The 23,323-nt window shown below is 43.7% G+C and overlaps 1 protein-coding gene across 2 annotated transcripts in view; it reads left to right on the top strand.

Moving 5' to 3' along the window:
• Positions 1-3,866: 3,866 nt before the first annotated feature.
• cacnb2b (calcium channel, voltage-dependent, beta 2b) overlaps positions 3,867-23,323 on the top strand; it is a 63,037-nt gene continuing 43,580 nt past the window's right edge. Inside the window, exon 1 of one of the 2 annotated variants that reach the window (XM_049598633.1) lies at positions 3,867-3,975. In XM_049598633.1, the coding sequence (XP_049454590.1) occupies positions 3,928-3,975 (48 nt within the window). In that variant the 5' untranslated portion in view covers positions 3,867-3,927. Of the gene's footprint in view, positions 3,976-22,594; positions 23,238-23,323 lie in introns of those variants that run through there. The other variant, XM_049598634.1, reaches the window with a different exon arrangement.

Raw genomic sequence — 23,323 nt, 5'->3', positions numbered from 1 at the left:
TATTATTACAGTCCCCATACTGTACAAACTGTAAATAAATCTTTATTCCTGACTATGTGATGTCGCCATTAATGTGTTTCTCGTTAAAATATTGATTTTTTTTTTTTTTTTTTAATTTTTTGGTAGATTGGTTTATGGGGTGATTTTGAAGGAGTTATTAAGTTAATCTTCTCATAAGTGGATGTAATATATAGAGATGCCATCTAGGCCATTTTTCTTCTTTTTTTAAAAAAAAAAATCTATATTTTGCTTTACAAAAACGTGAAAAAGCAGCTGTGACCAAGCTATCACGAGGTGAGTAGCACTGTAAGCATAATTAATAGTGATATACTTCAGTTTGTCTGTGTGTTTTGTATGCAAGCGGGTCTGCTGCGGTCTGCTGACAGTCCAAAATGGCGGTGGTAGGACGAAACCATGGGCGAGTCTATTGCTATGGGGCGTTCTATTGAGCTTCGCCTCTTGGTATCCATGCTCTTTGCCTCTTTCAAACCATCTGTCTCCTCTGGCCAAGATGCTGTCCTCAAAAGAACGTCCTTTCTCCTTTAGATGTAAATGGACAGCTGAGTCTTGACCTGAGAAGCCAGCTCTTCTGTGCTGTGCTGTGCGCTTGTGAACTTAAGATTACCATGGTCTGGATGACTGAGAATCTTCACAGACACATTTGCTGTTTTGCTTTTGGCGTGGCAATGCCGGTCTGTCTGACGGTCGATATTTCAGGTCCAGCGATTTGGTACAGACTGAAATATCCGAACAAGTACTGCACGTTGCTGCAAAATTTTGTACAGATGTTTAAAGCGATAGTGCACCCAAAAATGAAAATTCGGCCATTATCTACTCACCCATATGCCGACGGAGGCCCTGGTGAAGTTTTAGAGTCCTCATATCCCTTGCGGAGATCGGTGGGGGGAGCGACTAGCACACCTAATGGCTGACGGCGCCCCAGACTAACGTCCAAGAACACAAAATTGAATCCACAGAGTACCTCCATACTGCTCATCCATAGTGATCTCAGGCTACTGGAAGAAGCAGCCGCTGCAGCTCATGAGCCTCAGCCAGCCGCAGAATACCGGAGTCGAGCACTGGAAACCTGGTGGTGTAGTTGTTTCAAATGCAAAGCAATGCCAACAGATGAGGAAAGTCTTTGCTGCTCAGACTGGGAATTGGCGATGCCTGCACTTGAGAATCTGGACATCAGTACTGATGAGACTGCTGCTCTTCAGAGATCACTGATCACCCTGAGCGCGCGCACGTGAGCGTGGAGCACAGAGAGGCAGTCAGAGCTACAGGCTACAGTGAGGCTAAAACAGAATTCATATGACGTTTTTCAAAACAACTTTTTATGTCGTGGCTGCAGCACACTTGGATCACTATGGATGAGCAGTATGGAGATACTTTGTGGATTCAGTTTTGTGTTCTTGGACGTTAGTCTGGGGCACCGTCTACCATTAGGTATGCTGGCTACTCCACCCGCTGATCTCCACAAGGGATGTGAGGACTCTAAAACTTCACCAGGGCCTCTGCCGGCATATGGGTGAGTAGATAATGGCTGAATTTTCATTTTTGGGTGCACTATCCCTTTAAAGTAGGATGAATCTCATGAACTTCTTCTCTACTGCCACCATGAGGCTGGTTGATTTTTGATGAAGCATCTCAGCAACTTTTGGATGGACTGATGTGACATTTTGTACAGATTTTCATGGTACCCAGAAGGTGTTTTGTAAAGACTTTAGGAATCCCTTGACTTTTAATCTAGCCCCACCAGTAGGTCAAAGTTTTCCCTCATGCCTTGAAATATCTTCATCCACAAGATGGATGAGCACAAATTTGGGACGTTTGGGACGTTCTTCAGACATTTTGCAAGCAAAATGTCTGAAGAACTATTGACGAACTGCCATGAAATTTGGTAAAGATACCCTTAGGATGAACTGTGATAGCTTTGTGGCTCCCTTAACCTTTGTGGTGGCGAGGAGGCCTAGAGGTGTCTGACCCTTGGGGTCAGGTTGGAAGCAAAGCATGTTTACTAAAATTGAGTAACCTTGAATGGTCTCACTCTGCATAGACAAGCTGTGGTAAAACAACACACACATACACAGATGGAAAGTCATGCATGATGTTTATCTGAGGAGGGGTATAAAAATAGTCCGTGGGCTGCTTTACAGGGCGGGTCTCATTGTTGCGGTATTTGAAGCTGTATGCTGTATTTTCAATAAAGTCCTGCAGGCTGCAGATTGATCCCGAGTCATAGAGTCTTTCTTCAACACTTGCGCCATCATCGGGTCAAAATTTTAATCGCCCAGTAAATTCACTAATGACATTCTCGTCAGCCTCATCTGTAGTTTGTATTTATTGCCAATTAGGTAAGATCGTTTCAGCACTACTTGCTGAACATTAAAACGTTGACATTGTTATTGCAAGCATGTTAGCATGTTGTTATTAGCACTTTGGTCAATGCGTCACTGTGCACAGGTAGAGCTTCAAAGAGCCCATAGATAAGAATATAGTCTACAAAATAGATGACAGACTCAGCTGTACTCTAAGAAACATGTTGATTTCTTTTGGAAACAGGTTGAAATAATCTAACAGATTTCTTTCAGTTCAGTTATTAACAGAAATGTCTTTAAAAAAAGAGGAATGTTTGCAGTGTTTTGCAGAGGCAGAATTATCCCTGGTGCCTCCTCATCCCACTCTCAAGGTAACATGAAAAACAAGGGAGAGCGCGGCAGCAGAGGGGAGAAATGACACAAAATGAAGCAACAGTGGAGGGAGACGGAGCAGACATTGTGGACAGAGATGAGGAGAATAAGATAGAGGGGGGTGGGAAAGAAGGGACAGATAGAGAGATGATGGAGGAGGAGGGGAGATGGGGGGGTGTGCTGTTAAGGAGGGGTGGAGGCTTTGTAAATCGGAGAGGCTGGAGGCGCATTTGAATTCAGGCTGTGTGTCTCCTGCGCTAGCCGAATGTTACCTGCTCTAGCATGGCAACAGAGAGAGAGGGAGAGCGGTGAGCTTCAGCTGCAGCCTCCACACAGACACACAGACACACACACGTGCATACACAGTCACAACAGGAGTGCAAAGAGTGACTCAGGTAAGCAGGAACGCTCCTGATGAGAGAGGACTCCTGAGAGAGGGAAGCAGCGTGTTGGAGTGAGAGATACTGGAGGAGGAGCTATAGAGCTGGGAATTTTTTTTGAGGAGGAGGAGGAAGAAAAGAGGAATCGCAGGGAAACTGAAAATCTGGACTCCCAGGGTGGGCTCACGAGGGAGGGATAGACAGGGATACAGGCAAGACCGATGTGGAATGATGCGAGAGCTGTGACTGGATAAATCTGACAGACCACAGAGCACTGGGAGACACACACAGAGAGGAAAATGACATTTAGTTTTTGGAGAAAGACTATTTGGGGGGCTTAAGCTGGGGGAGGCTGGAGGGGAGGGTTTTTCGACAGGGTGAGTCGGGACAGAGAGAGGGGTGAGGTGTGGCAGTGGGAGGGTAAATAAATACAGGATGGCAGATGAACCACCTGTCCTTCTGAGATGAGGTGAGCACACACACACAAACACACACACACGCTGACACAAGAAACCTCTGACACGCACACTTCTCTGCACATCCACGGGACAGAGCGCAGGACTTTGAAGATGCTGTGAGACGTCTGGATCACCTGAACCCATCTGAGGACACAACTTATGAGAGGGACTGAACGCCCAGGTGATCCTCCTCCCTTGAGAGAACCTGTGGACATAAAGAGATTCTTTTTTTTTTTTTTTCTTTTTTTTTTTAAGCGGGAACCCCCTGAAGAGCTGGCGATCAGGTGGATCACCTGTGCCATGAGGATCCTGTGTGTGAGCCTGGCCTGAGACGACCCGCCCCGGAGGCTCCATCGGCCTGTCCCCCTCCTCTTCCCCCCGCAACTGGATGTCTTGATGTATTGCTGTGGGCTGGGACACTGGCGGAGAGTGCAGTCCACCTATGTAAGTGACCATCTCAGCATCACTTGCAGCGCCTCATGTTTTGATCCCATAGCAACAGTGGTGTCTTGTGGCAGCGGGGGGTGGGGGGTGGGGGGGTGGGGGGGCTATACATCTGTACAATACACGAGCTACAGCAGATTATTGCATACATACTGTATATGCGATTATAAATGTGCAGTAACTGGACACTTTTACAAAACAACGCTGATGATTCATTCACATGTTTGCCATCTGCAGTCTGTGAGCACAATAACACAAGCAGTCTGCTAGCAGCTGTGAGTGTGACTCTTACAACCTGTTATTCGCTGCTAAGGTGCTCACTTCTCAGTGCTGTCTATCTATGTGACTTTTCAGCCAGGCTGCAGTTTATCGGGACAGACGGTGTCATTGTCAAACAGCTCGCTGTATTGATCCCAGCACAGGACTTCATGAAAACATTACCTGAAAGCCAATAATGTGCACAGGATGTCAGGATGGTTTCACCTCTGGTTTGTTTTCCGCCATGAGGCAACAGTTTGATTTCACCCCCAAGCAAGTGATGAGTGATTCTAAATGTATAGCAGCTGCTTAGAAGAGCAGTTCTCGTCATATTATATGTCCTGGCTGAGCTGTCTGAAGGAGCGGAGGAGCGGGGGAGGACAGACAGGTGCAGTTATCTCATTACAGGCCAGGTTTTACTGTCCTCTCAATGACAGAGAGGAGCAGGGAGGACAGTCTCACTCCTCTCCTCCACCTGTTTCTCTTTATATATCCTTGTCTTTCCCATAACTCCCTCTTCCTCTCCTTCCTCGCCTCTCTGCCAGTCTGTTTGCTGCTTCATCACTGTTGTTGCTTTTCTCCTCATGTGTCTAACAGAGCCTCTGTAAAGTCCTGTTGCAGCTGATACTATAGAGTCTCAGAGCTGGGCATTGTGTGATGGCGCTGACTGCAGAGGACCCCATTGCAGCCACATTCCTACATGAAATAGGCTTACTGTCAGCCCTCAACACTCAATAGGCTGTCAGCGCAAAGCCTCGCAGATTACCACATGCCGTTCTGCTGCATGCAATGTGTGCCCACCTCAGCAACAAGCCGGGGAAAGAAACTTACAGAATCAAAAGGCCACGCACGGCTAAAAGCAGTGACACATCGAGAAGTGGGATGTGGTGACAGCAGTCGGTGTTGTGTCATTGGTTTAGTGTGCCTACGACGGGTTTAGCGCAAGTAAGAACTCAGCAGATGGATGTAAATGTAAGGAGGTAAAACAAAATCTGCAAAATGTGTTGTTTAGATGCACTCAAGCCTGAAAAGATTTTGATAAATGGTAAATGTGCTTCTGCCTAATGTGGTGCAAGTACATTACTCATCCGTTATTTTCACTCCATTTACTGACCTGCGCAGTCATCGATGATAAAAATAGGAAAATGTGAAAATAAATGTAATCTGTTACACAATTTATGATTACAGATTTTTCTCGAATACTGGCTTCTTTATCATGAAATATTCAATAGTTTTCTTTTACTGTGCTTCTTAAAATGATTCAAGTGAATCAGTCTGAGTAGGGAATATCACTCCAAAAAGGTTGGGAACCTTTGGTTTAGGATACATTTCTGACTGGCACATGACACATCCAAATTTTCTATTTCAAGTAATGTCAGTTTTGCTCAAAGCAACAATAACAACCACTGTAGTTAGATCTCAACTTTTCCAGCATGAACCTCAATCCATTTAAATTCATATACATATTTTTCTTAAGGAAACGTCCCTCCAGGTGTGGCTTTTGCTGGCAGGGAACAGAGCTGGATTACCTTAAGTGCTTGCCTGGCTCTAAGAAGCATCTGAAGACATCTTCCTGTTTTCTGCTTTAGTTGCTGCTGTTCTTACAACGTCAGTGTCCAGACGGCTCGGCCAGCAGGTGAAGGGCAGGGCTCAGTTATACTCATTATATAAATCTGCTTAAACTTTGAGAAAAAAGCCAAGACTTTACAGGAAAAAAAGTTGTGGCCATTTGTTCTTAAACTCACATTCATCTCCACTGTATGTGCATCTTTACAATTTAAGCAAAACACTTGATTGTCAAGCTTGTCATTGTTTCTGTTTGGAGTACTGTGTCATTCATTCATACCATTTTTAATTAAAGAGAGCTAGGTGAGACAGTTATACTTGCACTGTGTGTTACAGCAAGGAGGGAATCTCACCTTTTATTCTTTGGGAGTTTTGGCCTAAATTGATCATGTATATATAGTCTAGGGAACCAGACAAATCTGAGAGCTCATGTTATATTTGCTCTGGCAGATGAGTCAGGTCTGGCCTGGTGCGGGTTGGGCCAATCACAACCCTTTATCTCATACGGGGCATGTTTCAGACAATGACTGACACCTTGTAGAGTCTCTGGTTTAACACAAAATACTTGATGGTTGCATACTTGGACACTACCGTGAGCATAAACCTAGCTTAGTAAAGAGAAGCAGTGTTGAGGCATTTTCAAAAACAGCAAAGATGGTCGCAGCCGATGTGGAACTTTCTACTGTCTTCAGATTCACTCAGACATATTGATGCTTCATCATCACCGCTCTTTGCACGCTGTAGTCTATTTACATTTGTTCCCCGTTCAGTGCTATGTTACATGTTTCATTGCTCTGATTAGTTGTGGGTCTATCCAATTGTGTCTAGAGGCATTTTGGTCTATGGCCGTTGATAACCCCCTTGAAAATCAAAAAAGGAACTGAGAGGAACCACACCAAGTGGCTAGAAACAGTGCCAGGGTTTGATGCCAATCTGACATAGTGGCCAAACCATGGAATTACATCTTCTGAGTCAACTACATGATGCCATTGAGCCCAAAAAGACTTTTAACATAGACTTACATTGTGAAAGGGACACCTGTGAATCACTGAATACATTTTTGTAGTGTCATAATCCCCGCAAAATAACAGAATTTCAGTATCTGAATTTGATCCATTTGGTCCGATAACATTTCCACAGTCTAGAAATGCCACATGATTAATCCTGATTCAAGACAGTGGAGCACTAAACCGGAAGTAGCCGCCTCAGCCAGTGTAAGTCTCTAGTGGTCTTGCTGTATGAGCCCAACGATGCAGAAGATCGGGGGGATTTAGACTGGGAAGTTTTTTGGCTTCATTCAACTCTGAGCAGCGTTTTTAGGAATAAACTGAGCCATGCCTCCAACTCTGTGTCCAGTTTTCTTTATACGTCCATGATCTAGACTAACTTGAATTTGCAGTGTTCAAAGCAATGCTGTATTTATGAGGGTAGTAAAAAAGCAAGAGATCATTTTATTGAGGTATTCAAAATTACATGAAGTGATTTTTTTTTTAATAACTGTCTTGAACCCTGCTCTAGCGTGCCTCATTCACTAGTATCTAAGTATGTCTATATTGTGTGTCGTTTTACACTGGGAGGATTTCAACTCATCAGTCATGTGGCTCATGATACAGTGAAAAGAGAATTTAGAAAGAATTTGAAACAAGTCATTATTTTACTGTACATGGCACAGACAGAGTCACAGCTGCCGACCTAGATTCACCTGCTGTGAACCTGAATGTCACTTTGAGCAGGATTGTTCAGTCTGTTGTCACCTAATGTGACTGTTGGGAGAGGCCTCAAGAGTCAGGTGAACAGATAACGTCACTGATGGAAGTATCTTACTTGTCTAATTTTTCAGTTGTGGCAGTGAGTTTCTCTTATTACCTACACGTTGACTGAGATGAGTGTTAAAATCTGATCACTGAAATATGCATTCAACTGTTCTCAGATCTATCAAGTCTTAAATCTGAAGGAGAAGATTTATGTGGAGACACTACGGCAGCGAAAAATGTTCTCAAAGCGTGACCAGAATATCCTGCTGAGTTTTGATTGAGTTCCAGGAAATACACTTCACTCTGATCACCTCAGGTGCTTTTTGGACTTCTTTGGTTTTGGTACCACATTTCTGCCTCCAGTTCCATTTCATGTGCCGGATGCAGCATCTCTTGAATTTTTTATACTGCAGAGGTAGCTGTGATTCCTTTCCTCTTGTATGGCCCTCTGCTGTTGAGGTGAATCCATAAGGGCCACAGATCCATACAGTGCTAAGATGGACATTGATTATAATGCTGAATCAAAATCCCGTGGATTTGGTAAACACGCTGAAAGCTGTGGTCTGTATTGACTTGTTTCCACACTCAACACACACTGCTATTTCCTACTTCACCAGAGGCCATGAAATTGTAGATCACAGATGAGTATCTGTGTAGGACCAAAAAAACTCTCCGGGGCTGCTCAGCATCAGCTACTTATTTATTTATTTTTATATTCTTAGAAATGCAGTTTAGAGGCGTAAAAGGGGGGTTACATTAATGGCTTATAAAGTAAAAAAATATAACTGGAAGCTGTTGCAAGTCTTGAATTAAATATATCATGTCTGCTTACAAGAAGCGTTTGGGTTGTGATGTGTTTCCTGTTATTATTTAGATAAATGTAATCAATCTGCAGTTTGTTAATTAAACATTTTGGGAAATTATTCTCTTTCTTTCTAAGAGAAGATCAGTACCACTTTCACATCTGTGTGTTACCTCAGTGATGTCAGATGTACACTATTATCATATCTGAGCAATAACTTTGCCTTCTGTACGATCAGTTATTTCAAAAAGTGCAAAACCATATGTTAATTTGACGATTTTGTGATGCTTACAATCAGTTGTTGATTTTAGTCTGTGCTGTCTCATTTTAATTCATTTCTTGGCATCATCTGAATAGGAACATATAGATTTTTTTTGTCTGTGTTTATGCATCTCTTCTCATGTGACCTCTTTTCAGCCAATCATATTTGGTGTAGACTGTGATGAATGTAACTTGAGAGCATGGCTGTTGTTGGTAAATGGTAAATGGACCTGCATTTGAATAGCACCCCTTTAGTCTTCACTAGGATTGGGTATCATTTGGGTTTTTTCTGATATGGGTGCCAAACCGATACTTTTAAAACAGTACCGGTGCTTAAATGATGTCTGAACGGATACCGATATGGAGGTTGAAAAGTGGCACAAATGGGCCACCTTTCAGAAATGTGTGAGTATTTTGTATAGCATGCCAATGTGAATGGGGTAACTGTAGCTGCTGAACATAATAACATACATAAGGGATAATACATGAATAGGTGTGCAGTTATTGAAAAAATAATGCACACCGCACAGGCAAATAACCCCATGATGAGGAAATGCTGTAAAGCACTTGACAGCCATGCTAGCCAATGCTAGTAGTAGCCAGCCATGAATGGAGTGCAGTCTCCTGCATATGTATCACTGTCAGTCGTGTAGAGTTAGGCTAGACTAGCTAACGTTATTCATTTGGAGTTGAATTAACTTATGAGGAAAGTTATATTACTAACCTGAGGAAATGCTACTGGCGGTGTCGTCTTCGCCATCCAGAATGATGGCGCTAGTATCACTCTCCCAATTGCCACTGCCAGAGCCAGGTAACGTTACGTCCCCACTTTTGCTAGTAGGCCTACTAGATGATGCACTAGGCTCACAGAGGCTGTCGAACACGGTGCATTCCTCCACTTTCAACCTTATGCCGTGCGATGTCAGGTGTTTCATTAAGGTGGATGTATTCCCTCCTTTATATGCAATAGCTTTCAGACATTTGTTGCAGGTTGCATTGTTGGTATCCTTCAGAGAGAAATGGAGCAACACCTTCGAGTGCTTAGCCTTCGGCATTTCAGTTTTGGTAGTTACCTAGCTAGTCGAGGTGAGGGTAGCCGAACACTTTACATCAGCTATCCACTTAGGGTAGTCACACAGCCAGACACACAATTTAACGTACAGTACAGGCCAAAAGTTTGGACATACCTTCTCATTCAATGCGTTTTCTTTATTTTCATGACTATTTACATTGTAGATTCTCACTGAAGGCATCAAAACTATGAATGAACACATGTGGAGTTATGTACTTAAAAAAAGGTGAAATAACTGAAAACATGTTTTATATTCTAGTTTCTTCAAAATAGCCACCCTTTGCTCTGATTACTGCTTTGCACACTCTTGGCATTCTCTCCATGAGCTTCACGAGGTACTCACCTGAAATGGTTTCCACTTCACAGGTGTGCCTTATCAGGGTTAATTAGTGGAATTTCTTGCTTTATCAATGGGGTTGGGACCATCAGTTGTGTTGTGCAGAAGTCAGGTTAATACACAGCCGACAGCCCTATTGGACAACTGTTAAAATTCATATTATGGCAAGAACCAATCAGCTAACTAAAGAAAAACGAGTGGCCATCATTACTTTAAGAAATGAAGGTCAGTCAGTCCGGAAAATTGCAAAAACTTTAAATGTGTCCCCAAGTGGAGTCTCAAAAACCATCAAGCGCTACAACGAAACTGGCACACATGTGGACCGACCCAGGAAAGGAAGACCAAGAGTCACCTCTGCTTCTGAGGATAAGTTCATCCGAGTCACCAGCCTCAGAAATCGCAAGTTAACAGCAGCTCAGATCAGAGACCAGATGAATGCCACACAGAGTTCTAGCAGCAGACCCATCTCTAGAACAACTGTTAAGAGGAGACTGCGCGAATCAGACTACCTCTTGAAGCTCATGGAGAGAATGCCAAGAGTGTGCAAAGCAGTAATCAGAGCAAAGGGTGGCTATTTTGAAGAAACTAGAATATAAAACATGTTTTCAGTTATTTCACCTTTTTTTGTTAAGTACATAACTCCACATGTGTTCATTCATAGTTTTGATGCCTTCAGTGAGAATCTACAATGTAAATAGTCATGAAAATAAAGAAAACGCATTGAATGAGAAGGTGTGTCCAAACTTTTGGCCTGTACTGTAGGTCTACTCAATATCGTCGATACAAAAACAGACCAATTTCAGAACGTGCCGTTCTTGTTGAAGGTGTCGTTTAGCTTCTGTCACTTCACCTCAGTGCTGACGGTGGTGATCCAATAGAGGGAGACATCCATTAAAAAAAAAAAAAGCACCAAAAGGAGGCACCGTAATGTGTGTTTTGTTTCGGTCCGGTAGGTATCGGTTGTATAGGTACCGGTTCCATATAAGCACCGACTTTTGGTACCCAACCCTAGTCTTCATTCAAAGTGCTTTTACACTACAAGTCACATTCACCCATTCACACACACATTCATACACTAGTGGCTGAGGCTACCATACAACAATCACACGCTGATGGAACAGCAATTTGGGATTCAGTATTTTGCTCCAGGATGCTTCGGCATGCAGACCGAAGGAGCTGGGGATAGAACTGCTGATCTTCCAATAAGTGGACGATCTGCTCTACCTTCTGAGCCACAGCCGCCCAGCAACTCCGTTCTTGATGGAGCTCAGCTTATGCCTAACCTGTTCATGCAGGTTATGAACTGGTGTCCAGTCTCGCTGTCTTGTCATTTAATTTTGTAACAGTAGGCTATCACAAAAATTCTCAAACTGATAGACCTACATACATATACTCCTGTCCATATGTCACTTGTCTTAATAAGAAATAATTAATATATATAGGTTTGTCAAAAAGTTCAACTGCAAATTAACACCTAAATGCTGCTGTGGGTATGATAATTTTCCTCAAAACACAATAATTTTAAGCCTCTCGTACCATAGTTTAACATTTTCCATCAAGCAATGCTAATGGTTCTGAAGCAACCTTAGTTTAGCTGGTAGCAAGGGGAAACCGTTAGCCTGTTTCCTAGTTCAGAAATACACCTACTACCTCAAAATTGAGCAACTAACACTTCATTTCATCAATAGATTGAGATGTAAAAAATGCAGCTGAGCATTCACCACACCATAGCCAAGCAACCATACAGTAACTAGGCTCAGCCAGCCTCTGAAGCTTTGAATTTGGGCACATCTTGAAGCAGTGCACATGGGGTTGTAGTAAGAGAGCATCTCCACTTGCAGCATCTCCCAAAACCTTATAGCACACCAACATGACACCACGTGAAATACATGGCAAATGTATTAGCTATGCTCACAAAGTCCAACCAAGCCGTACACTTCAGAGTGCTTATAATTGCAACAGACTGGTAAATGCGTCATTTTGCCAGTCCTCTGATGACACAGCGTGTTTCTCTGATAGTGGTCACTGCCCCCCGGCAAGTGAAATAAAGCCCTGTGCAACCCGCTAGTCTCTGCAGCAAACACGAGCCTGCCCTTCGTGCACATTCGTAGCACCGCCTTTTCGCCATTGACAGACGGAGGAGGGTTCACTTGCACACGTTGTCTCATATAGCTAACGTTAGCTAGCTACGATATTTTCGCAAGCTTCCCAGTCCAACAGGTGTCATGTCATTTGGGCTATAGGCTACGGGCATGCCCGAGGGGATGAAATGTATAGGCTACAGCTATTTACCAGTCTGTAACAATGTTAGCAAACTATGGTTAGCAATTACACCTTACAACAATTAGTAGCTAACGTTAATGTTACATTATGCTGGCAATTTGGAAGTTGGCAATGGTTAGAAAAAGACTCACTCTGTGCAGTTCGTTGAGCCGAGCTGTGTCCGGGCGGGGTCGGCAGTGCTGCTGATGGTGGAGCCAACGATGCTGCTGTGTGCAGAGAGGGAACAGCACCCACTCTCAGTCTCACCCGGTTCTGGTGGCGAAATCCCATTTCACACTCCATCATGTCCCCGGGAATATAATCCTCCGGTGTGAAGTGCGCCCCACAAATAACCACGTTCTTGGTTGCTGATGCGGCAGTGAAGTCCCGTCTCCTCACTTGGACAAAATGCACCCACGCACGAAAAGTGGCACTTCTACTATTTGTGGGAAAAGTATGAACTCTATGTCCAGATAGACTAGAGTTTGTGCAGCCTCCACAAATGCAGTATTTCCCCATTATGTGAAAAGGCGGACAAAACTAGCTAATAATAAACAGAGAGCTAGCTAGCTAACACACTGATGTTAGCTAAGAACCGCCAGCCGCCCGACCGACTTGCTAACGTTACTGACCTAATGTCACTGAATACTGACAGACTACTGACCTACCTATTGAATACTGACTGACACTGACTACTTACTGACTAAATAATAACTGACTACCAACTGACTACCCTGATACACGGCCAAACTACTACTACGCAGTTTACTGTGAGCTGCAAGGTCAAGACGACTCCCCCATGCTACGTCATCACTGTAAATATGAAAAAAACTCGTTTTTGGCGCGATCCTCAGAAACCCGCAATTTTCACCATATTTTTGCCCTTTTTATGTGTGAAGATGAATTTTTTAAATTATTTTTTCGGTAGGTTATAGTTGGCTTAATCGTAAGATCAGAAATGTAAATCCATAAAAAAGTCATAAAAATTTTCAACCTGAAACATACAGTTTAAAGGTCTTTGAGAGCCGGGCCTTTTTTTTTTTAGGCTTTCTGAAGCCAAAAACAGTGCTAAGTACTATTCGAATGGGATTAGTTTTACATAGGAATGTGGACTAATGTCAGTTTACCACAGGATGTCTGTAATATAAATTTGCACGGGACAAGAAATCTCCTTAATTCTACCAGAGATGGGAGTGGTAACTCGGTTTGCGCCCTGGCGTCACCTCCCTGTTGGCATGTGCATGCTACGTTGCTTCCTGTATGTGTAATAATAATTAATGATTAGCCCAATATGAAATATTGCCCATGATCAAGGTTGTGTGTACACAACGATTAGCAATATGGATTTATATTAGGCCTACCTAACACAACCAGAAGTCTCGTGGCTCTGGAAAGTGCTTTCTCCTCAACCTTTTATATCGGTCTCCTACGTAGGGCTATGCGATCATTAGAAGAATGTCCACTATCACAACTGCCAACAACACCGAATGCTTCTTCTAAACTAGACTAAACAGGGAAAATTTGTTGTAAACGCGAAAAAATGGTTGTAAACAGGACATGACGAAATATTTACTAATAATAGTAATAATTACTTTACCCCACATCTCCACATTAAACTAATCCTGTCCGAATAGGGCTTAAGAAATGAATTAAACTGTGTTTTTAAAGCTAAGGTGTTATCAGCCAACTACATTTTGAGGGGCTACATGTTACATTATGTGTTCAGGAGTCAAGGCAGATAGCCTTAATATGCATATCCTTGAGCCTTAATAAAATGTAAACGGGTGAGTTATATAAAAATTCACTTCCTGTACAGTTTTCATGAATGTTGAAATTAGCTATAAACACCAAAATCATTTTTGTTGCAGGCTGTTAACATGCTTATGTCTGTAAAATGGGGCATTTTGACATGTGAGTCTATGGGCATTGACTCTGCTTTGGAGTCAGCCTCAAGTGGCTGTTAGAGGAACTGCAGTTTTCTGGCACATGAGCATTGGCTTCATTTTTCAGCCGCTGTGGTTGCTGCTTGGTCCAGACCTGCTCTATATTATTATTATAACATTTAGTTCAACAGGGAAGACCACTTAGAGCAAGTTCTCTTTTACAAGCTGACCTTGATTGTAGTACATATAAAACAATACAACAACATTAGTTACAGTTTACTTTAAAAAATGATTTAACAAACAGGACAAGGGCGTATGAACAGTGCTGAGATAACATTTGTTATGATTTAGAGCTACATAAATAAAACAGACTTGAATTGTAACACTGCCCTAATGATGTCAGTGTTACATAGGGAGAAAAATACTCAATATAATAACAAAACAAGGTGTAAACCCAACAATCTGACTTGTCAAAATGACACACAAGGGAGCATATGTAGTGGCTTGGCCAAACCAAATAAGACACAAGGGGTAACCAAAATGGACGGCAACTACAACTAAATACAAAGCAAAACTAACTTTACCCAACCCCCCACCCCCATCCCCACCCCCCATGACATGACAGCACATGGTTTGGTCCAATAAGTTGGCTCCAGGATTTGAGAGTCCTCAGCCCTCAGCCATGCCTTTTGCTCCACCAGGAAGGGACCTCCCCAAACAACCACGGTAACTCAAAGACAAACAAACAGATATTTAATACAAACAATTTGCCTGTGTAACCCTACAATGCTAGATGTCACAATGCAAGTCACTGCCCAAGCACTGGATGTCAACGACTTCGAAGTGAGACTGAGCTCTATATTCACAACAGTGTGACTCCAGAAGGGGCTCATGTTAAAACTGAGTATGAGATTGGTAAAGACTTCTATCCTGTTTTCTGTCCATCCATCTCTTTCCCTCTCTGACCAAACACTGCTGTGGAGCTCAGCAGCGTGATTACAATCATAAATGCAAGATGACATGAACATCAGCACAATCATAAAGACTATACAAAATCACAAATGCACTTTTTTATGGGGCAGTGGAGAAATATGGGAGAATATTTTGTATTTCACAGCAACCAATTGAATGTAACATGTTTTTTCTTCTATAATCTCATGTTAGGGATCAGTAACCTGCCCTCCAATCTGTATCGGCCCGCTGTGCCCTCTGCTGACTGGCCCTCTCCAGCCGTCTGTCCTCATTCCCCCACCACCCTGACCCACTCACTCACTCCATCCCTTTAGCTCTGCTCTCCTACCTCTCTCACATCTATCACCATATTCCTCCCTTCCTTTTCTTTCCACTTCTCCCCCTCCATCTATCACTTGTCAGTCTGTCCTCTCCCAGATGTTAGGAGGGCAGGATTGGCCGTTTGCTGGCCCCAGCCTCCAGCATCGCGGAGGAGGGGCATCGGCCAGATGTTTGGTTGCATATTCATACAGGGTTTATGAATCTGAAGAGAGCAGACAGCCATTGACAAGGAGAAGGAAGAGGAGGATTCAGGTGCAACACTGAAGGAACTTTTCTGCCTGTCCTATTTTGGGCCGTTTGGAGTTATCCTATCTTTGTTTCTTCCTCTCACTCCCACTCCTCCTCCTTCTTGAGTCAGTTTTGGATCATGTTTAGCCGGGTGTGATTGGAGGGCGACGCTCCAGGCAGATGTAAATCTGGTGAGGGTTGTTGGCACAGGAAGGGGAAACGGTGGAGGACGTCAAATGAAAAGCCTGTCTCCATCTCCGTGCGGGCTGCTGCTGCTGCTGCTGAAGGTGGACTGGGATCTTTGTGTGTGTGTGAGGACGCAGATTGTTTCAGGAGTCGGGCCCCTGGCCTCTCTGTCTGCAAGCCATGTCAAAAGTGCCCAAGAACAAAAATGTCTCCTGGGTGAGTACTGCCTTTCTGGTCAGTAGGAGGAGGGAGGAGTGGAGAGGGGAGGGCTGTTGGTGGATTATAGAAGTTCAGTTTGAGTGCTTTTTCATTTCTGTCAGCCTCATCTGCAGGAATTTGTTATCTTTGGCTGTAATTTCTCATCATGAATGCTACATATATATTTTTAGGAATTTCCACATACAGCAGTTTGACATTGTGCGTCTCCAAAGCACAGTTTTGGACCAAAGAAGGAGCATGTTTATAGGCTTAATTAAGGGCTCCAGATAGAAAACAACACAGATAAAACCATTGTCTTTGATGGCTCTTTTGCACATCTGGCTTGATGTGTCAAACAGCTGTGCAGTCAAAACTATCCTAAAGCCGTCTGTGCTCTTCCTCAGCCTGCTTTACACCATCCTGCCCAGCCAGCTGAGAAATAAAGAGCATTAACACAAAAAGCAAAGGTGCTGATTAGGCTCAAATCAATGAGTGTGAAATGGGAGGGGCTAATGTGTGCTGACATTGCATGACCGCAATTTAATGAAAACGCTTTTTGGTTGTGTCCAGTTGTCCAGTTGTATGCAATAATGAATTCTAGGGTCTTTTTTTTTTTTTTTTTTTTTTTTAACTTGAGGGCAGATGTGTGGTTTCTAGTTGTGTGGACACAGTGGAGGGCAGAGTGGAAGGCCGAGGTCTGGAGCTTTGCCTGAAATTGTGCGTGCCATCCATCTCTGCCTCGGCAGGCCTGCCCCTGCACTAGTGTCCCCAGATTGACAGCACACACACACACAAACACACATTCTGCTTGTAAGAAGCTTAGGGACAGATGTTTGTTTATGTATGTGTGAGAGCACATGTGCACATGAACACGTGTGCTGAGTAGAGGAGTGAGATGACTGACAGGTTCTTTAAGCCGTTGTGTGATAGTGGCTCTGTGAACGATGCACAAACTGTGCTGTTTGTCTGTGGATCTGGGGAATAGGATGTTTCTGTTGAGTATTTCTAATCAAAGTATAATACCGTACATTCAGCTGGTCGGCAGAAGAAAATGTTGGCGTTTTAGTGTGTTTTGTACGTCACATTTGAATGTTTATATGTATCAAATAAACATCTATAAAGTCACAAAATATAAAAGCTGCTGTCACTGGGAGCTGAAGGGGACGGGGAATGGTGTGTCACCAAGGCTTAGAAGCCTGCCAGGCTGCAGATCACTGTTCGAGGCTGACAAAAATACAGGAAACGGTTGATTTTGGGAGTCAGTACGAAAAGCAGCTGTTCTTTTCTGAGACATTGCTGCGCTACTCGCCAGAATTCTGCCCCCCATATTGGGTATTTTAAGCCAAAACATTATTTTTTTCCTCACCATAACCAAGTGGTTTTTGTGCCTAAACCTACTGTAGCTACACGCTAACCACAGCATTGTTAAAATGTTAACTTTAAACATATCTGCTACGTTATAATGTGCAAATGTAACGTATCTGTGGTTTGCAGAGCTGACTAGCAATTTGGCTGGTGCATTACCATGTTCATAAAGCACTTCCGCTTCTTGTGTCCAGAGCAAGTGAGCAAAGCGAGAGGATTTTGGTTGGAGTGCAGGGCAATAGGAGTGTCGTGTTTTCTCCATCCTACTATTTTGCTCCAGTGGCGCTCATACCATGAGCTTGAAGCATGCCCAACCCAGAATGCATCTGTTTATTAGCACACACACTATTTTCTATCAAATCAGCTGCTACGTTCTTGACAATTGAGTATACAAAGTACTTTCATAAGGACACTGAAGAAGTGGTGAGTGAGGGAGTGTTACCTCTCTCAGTAGCCCCTTTTACACTGCCAGATTTTCCGCGAATGTTGGGCTGTTTTGCCGGCAAGCTGCAAGCGTTTAGATACAGAGCCAGATTGGTGAGTTGATCCGAGGTGCCCAATTTTCCGTCTCGTAGGGTAGACATATTGGCGGCACCTTTTTGGTCTAAAAAGAGCGTGGCGTTCTTCCGCAACGGGAGGGGCTGTTGATCACTTGTGGAAGGAGCTGTTGATGACGCCGCATGTGCGACCCACTGGAGGTGGATAAACAGGAAACAGCTGATAGCAGGAATAAACTTAACCATGAAATGATGGGAACGGTGAAGAACGGACCGACTTATGAGAGAATTGCCGACGGACTGACTAGCTGCGGCTTCCCTCCTGCGTCACTGTTTACATCACACACTGAGCTACACGTTTTGTTACTTGCTCACGCCCCCCATTGCCCTGAAAAAGGCGCATTCTGTATAAACAAAAGTAGGCAGGCGAAATTTCGCTGCACTCTCCCGATTTTGTTTTTATACTGCCAATGCTGAACAAAGACTGATTGGGCTTTCCTGCGAATTTGCACAATTCCTATTTAAAAAGGGCTATTGACAGCTTACTGGCTCCAAACTGTAGTTGGGAACACGCTGGCGTATTAACATTAATTTTAGCATGGCTTGTTATTAGCTGGTAGCTAGCTTCTAGCAGTCCGAACCACTCTGCAGAAAGAAGGATGGCGAGGTGTTCGGGTGCTGTTCACCGACAATGGCTTTAATGCAGTCGTCACCACAAAATAACAAACATGGCCTTCTCATGAGGTTGAGCAGTAGCCCTGAGCTCATCTAGACACTTATTCTGCTGACTATCATCACTCTTTGCTGCCTGCCATCTTCACCATGACACCGAGAGAGCTGTTTCCCTCCATGTACACCATGAATTACACGTCACACCTTCACAGGTTACCCACAAGGCCACTGCTGTTAAAGGGGAAAAGGGTGAGTTGGTAACAAAAGGGAACGAACAGCTCTGTGAGCGAGAAGCAGAAATTCTCACTGCTCCTCTCCGCTCCCGTACTCTGCTTGTGCTGCTTTGCTCCAGGTCAGGATGTTAGTGTCTAACTACAATCTCTAATGAAATGTTACCAAATTACTGGGCCAAAATAACTTTTGAAAAGACTATGTAAACATTGTTAAATCAGTTAAATTACAACACAGACTTGAACAGTATGTTTGACAAAAACCTTGTAGCTGAATCCTCCGGCGTTCACACAGAAAACATTTTCAGTTTGATCTCATGTTCATGATTTTTTATTGCAATATTACATAAATAAATACTCCTCATTAATTTGTTCTCCATCTCAAATCAAAGCAAAAGCAGCAGCTGTCAACCTTTGGTCAAAGTTCAACAAATCTGAACCTTGGCAGAGCCCTGCTCTGCTCCGTGCACCACATATTTTACTGCAGAACCGTTGCAACACTCCAGATGCACAATAATGAAGTAGGCGTATGCTAAAGCAGTTTCCGCTCTAATGTGAATGTTGCGTTCTTGAATGTGGCAGCTTCTATTGATTGATGCTCAAGACAGTTACTGTCAACTGTGTAGTGTGTTTGCATTGGAAAAACAAAATTAAGAATACTTTTTCAGAGTACCAGGGTACACACTTGTGGGTTCAGAAATAAATGTTGACATACTTGGAGGTTGCTTGACAGTAATGCACAGAGTATATAAATGCTTTAGTGGGTGTGGAGAATATTTTGGCTTCTTCATGTACTCCATGTAGCTCGTTTCAGCAGCACAGGAATGATCCAACCGCCTTATGTAACAACCTCACAGTCAGTTGTGCTTAGAGGGAGTCAAAGTAAGCAGGGACTCTGTTTGAGTGTTTTGTTGGCACTAGGGGAGAGTTGGCGCTCGCTGGAGGAGATTTGAGGTGTCATGGAGCAGATTTAGTAAAGCCCCAAGTCTGGTTCAATCCCAGGTCATGGGCTAAATGTTGGGACCTTCCATTTACAGTCTTTCTCTCTGTCACAGCTGGCGTGATCACAGTGGTCTAACCTCTGAAAGTGATGTCCACTCCAGCAGTACAGATATTGATAATGATGTGTGTGTGTATGCAGCTGTGTGTATGGTAGGTCCAGATGTGTGTGTGACCCAAAGGTCAGTGTCACAGCTTCTTGCTCCACACTGTCACAGCCTGGCCCAGCTGACGCCAGCCCTGCGTGTTTCCTTTCCATTCTCAGTTATATAACACTCTCATCTGTGTCCCTCGCCTCCCAAAGCTCTCCCTGGAGATTTTGGTACCTCACCGTATCCTCCATCTGCTGTTGTCCCCTGCCTGGCTGTTCGGGTTACGGGTCACAGTGACAAATGGACCACACAGCGTTACTTACTTTACCCACCACTAAACAGTGGTGGAGGACGTATCAAGAGTCTTAGCAGCATCACAGTGTGGAAATAGACACAAGTTAAAGTCCTTTGTTCACAGATTTACTGAGGTAAAAATACTTAAGTATGGTATCTAGACACACAGGTATTTTTTGTCCAGGTTTTGAGATACAAGATAACAATTTTAATTGGATTGACCTTCTGCTGAAGAAGCAGTCTTTTCAGTGGATCATTGAGAGGGAACCAGTCTCTAGAAAAAGTTTCTGTTACTGCCGAATTCTCAAATGTCAACTTTCACAGCAACTCAAAAAAAAAAAAAAAAAAAAAAAAAGGTCTATTCACCTCCATTATCTTACAAGGAGCCATAAGTCATGTCATTGTTGTCCTACAACCCTGAAAGCTTTCTGCATGGCTTAGTTTTTGTAACTCACATTGAGCACCACAAGCTGAGTACCATCTAGTTCCATTATATTGGAGTGAAGGCAGACATCTCTACTGATATCTCCAACACTGCAGTCATTTCAGATTTCCTTCATTTTCAGGCTGGTTTTGTGGATTTGGAGCTAAATGTTGTGCCCGGGACATGTCATGTATTAATGACACTTGTTACCTGGAGAGGTTGGAAAAAGATATACGTTTCTTCCCTGTTCCAAAACCAAAATCAGACCCTGAAAAGTGTAGGGTTAGCTAGCTAGCTACTGAAGATATAGCCCACTGAATGTATACACATGCTGCTTTTGCTTTTTAATGATTATAACAGTGAAAAAAAGACCGACCCTGCTGTACAGGAACCAGTGAAGGGAAGCAGGGAAACTTTGCTGATATTCAACCAGCTGTGTGTCATCACATTGTGTGCAGACAAACATTCTCACTCCGACCTTGTCACATATTAACATTCTGGTCGTTGACTTTTTACGTCCACATACAATGTGCAAGGTTCTCTGGGTGTGTTGGTTGTTGACATTCTGGGACACCATCGCAAGTTTTCTTCTTTTAAGATACTCTTCCGTTTTCACAGGAAGTTTAACGTTTACATACAGTCTCTTTCAATATAAAGGCACTATGTCGGTACAACACCGCCAATTGATGTTTAAAAAAAACAAAACAGGTTTAGGCGACAAAAGGAAGTGGTCAGCTTTTGAAAAAAAGAACACGGTTTGGCTTTAGAGTCTTAGGGGATGTGAACACCACTCTCTCGGGTGAAGGTTGATGTTTGTTGGAGCCATCCAACATACAGCGTTTCCCCCTGATGCTCCCGGGTGCCATTAAACTATAACAGCAACTGGCAGCATATCATGCCGACGTTAAAGGACGCCTTTTCGTTGGTTTCTGACACCGCAAATCACTGCCCAAGCATTGGATTTCGTCAGCTTTGGAGTGAGACCGTGCTCATGCAGATGGATGTTGTTTGACTTCCCCTGGAGATCCCTTCCCATCCAACAACGGAGGTCCGGGTGCTGGCAGCGGCACGGGAGCGAAGCCAAACACTGTTCATCTGCACACACTGTGATGCCACACAGCTGGTTCAATATCGTCAAAGTTTCCCTTTACATTCATTGTCTTCTGTGGCGATCAGCAGTGATGTGGTGGTTCACTTTTACACTGTTATCTGTAGCCTATAGTTCGGCTTTAGCTTCTAACTATCTTTGTCTTTTTAACCTGTTGTTGCTGCTGAGTCAGGTTGACATCCTGGATATATCCTTCAAACACAGACTGTAGACCTCTGTCTGCTTCTCTCTGGAATCACTCTTTCATTCTTCCAAAAATATGATAATATTTCTTCAGGGAGTGCAGTTAGTGACAGTGTGGGCTCCATGCTTACTGTGACAGCTTGTCTGACGAAAGGTAGATTAAGTTAAACCAAGGAGTAATGTCCTAAAAGTGCTTTATTTGAAGGGAGATAACTTTTCTTTCTTTCTTTCTTTCTTTCTTTCTTATCTTAATCTTGGGGATGTCCCCACCCACAGATTGGGAAACAATACTTCAAGGGTGCTTTACACTATTTATAACTCATTCTGCATTGTATTTACACGTGGCTACACATGTAGGATGCGCCCCACTGGAGGCACCTCCACACAGTGTGAGGGTAACTTGAGGACACAGAAAGAAAATCAGCAATCTGTAGAGGGTAGCGTGTGTGTGTGTGTGTGTGTGTGTGTGTGTGTGTGTGTGTGTGTGTGTGTGTGCGTGCGCGCGCGCGCGCGTGTGGCTGGTACTCGGCAAATACTGAGTTTTAAGTCGTGACATAATGACACTGAACTCCCTGTTGCGCTCGCGTGATGATGAGTAGTAGGTCTGTGTGTAGTTGTATGCTGTAAATCGGGTGCACAAAGGAATTATGTCGCGCTAGCTTTTTAATTTCATCCTTCTATTTTGGAGGCAGGCCATTATAATACTCCCCATTTGTGCAGCCAGGAAGTTGTTTGGGACGGACACACACACACACACACACACACACACAAATCGGGCATCACACAGCGGATAGAGCCAACTGTGGTCAACAACATAAATGAGACAGTCCTCACTTTGGGTTATTTAACACGCGTGGACAGTGCAGACGGGTTGGACGCCTTCTTGGTTTGCTCGGTGCGCGAGGTCAGAGGGAGCGGTGTGCCGCGCAACAGATGCCGCACCGAGAAATAAGCCTTTAATACCCCGAGGACTCAGGAGAGGGTAACTACACTCAACTCACAATACAGACTTAAGTGAAACCCCTCACGCAACTCTTCCGGCGGTGTCCTGCGCGTCGCGCTTTCTTCTCTTTGGGAAATATTTCACCTTTACGCACCAAACTGCGCTTTAAAGAGCGGTGCCGCATCTGATAGCATCCTCGGATACACGCACCTGTTTCAGAGGTAAACTGAGTCTCATGGCATACCTGTCCATGTCTCCTCTACCGGGGCCGGTTGAATGATAATCTGATCTGGACGTTACACCTGCGGTATAAAACCAGTGGACCACTTTATCCAACATGCCACCCAAGAAAAAGGTAAAACATGCAGTATTCTTGTGTTTTTCATGTGTGTGTTTGTGTGTGCGCATGGGTGTGCGTGTGCGCGCGCGCTAAACAGGAAG

Source organism: Epinephelus fuscoguttatus, linkage group LG15, assembly GCF_011397635.1.
Source record: "Epinephelus fuscoguttatus linkage group LG15, E.fuscoguttatus.final_Chr_v1".
Taxonomy (NCBI): domain Eukaryota; kingdom Metazoa; phylum Chordata; class Actinopteri; order Perciformes; family Serranidae; genus Epinephelus; species Epinephelus fuscoguttatus.
Note: the sequence above shows the minus strand (reverse complement) of the source record. Positions and strands in the feature narration are given on the sequence as shown.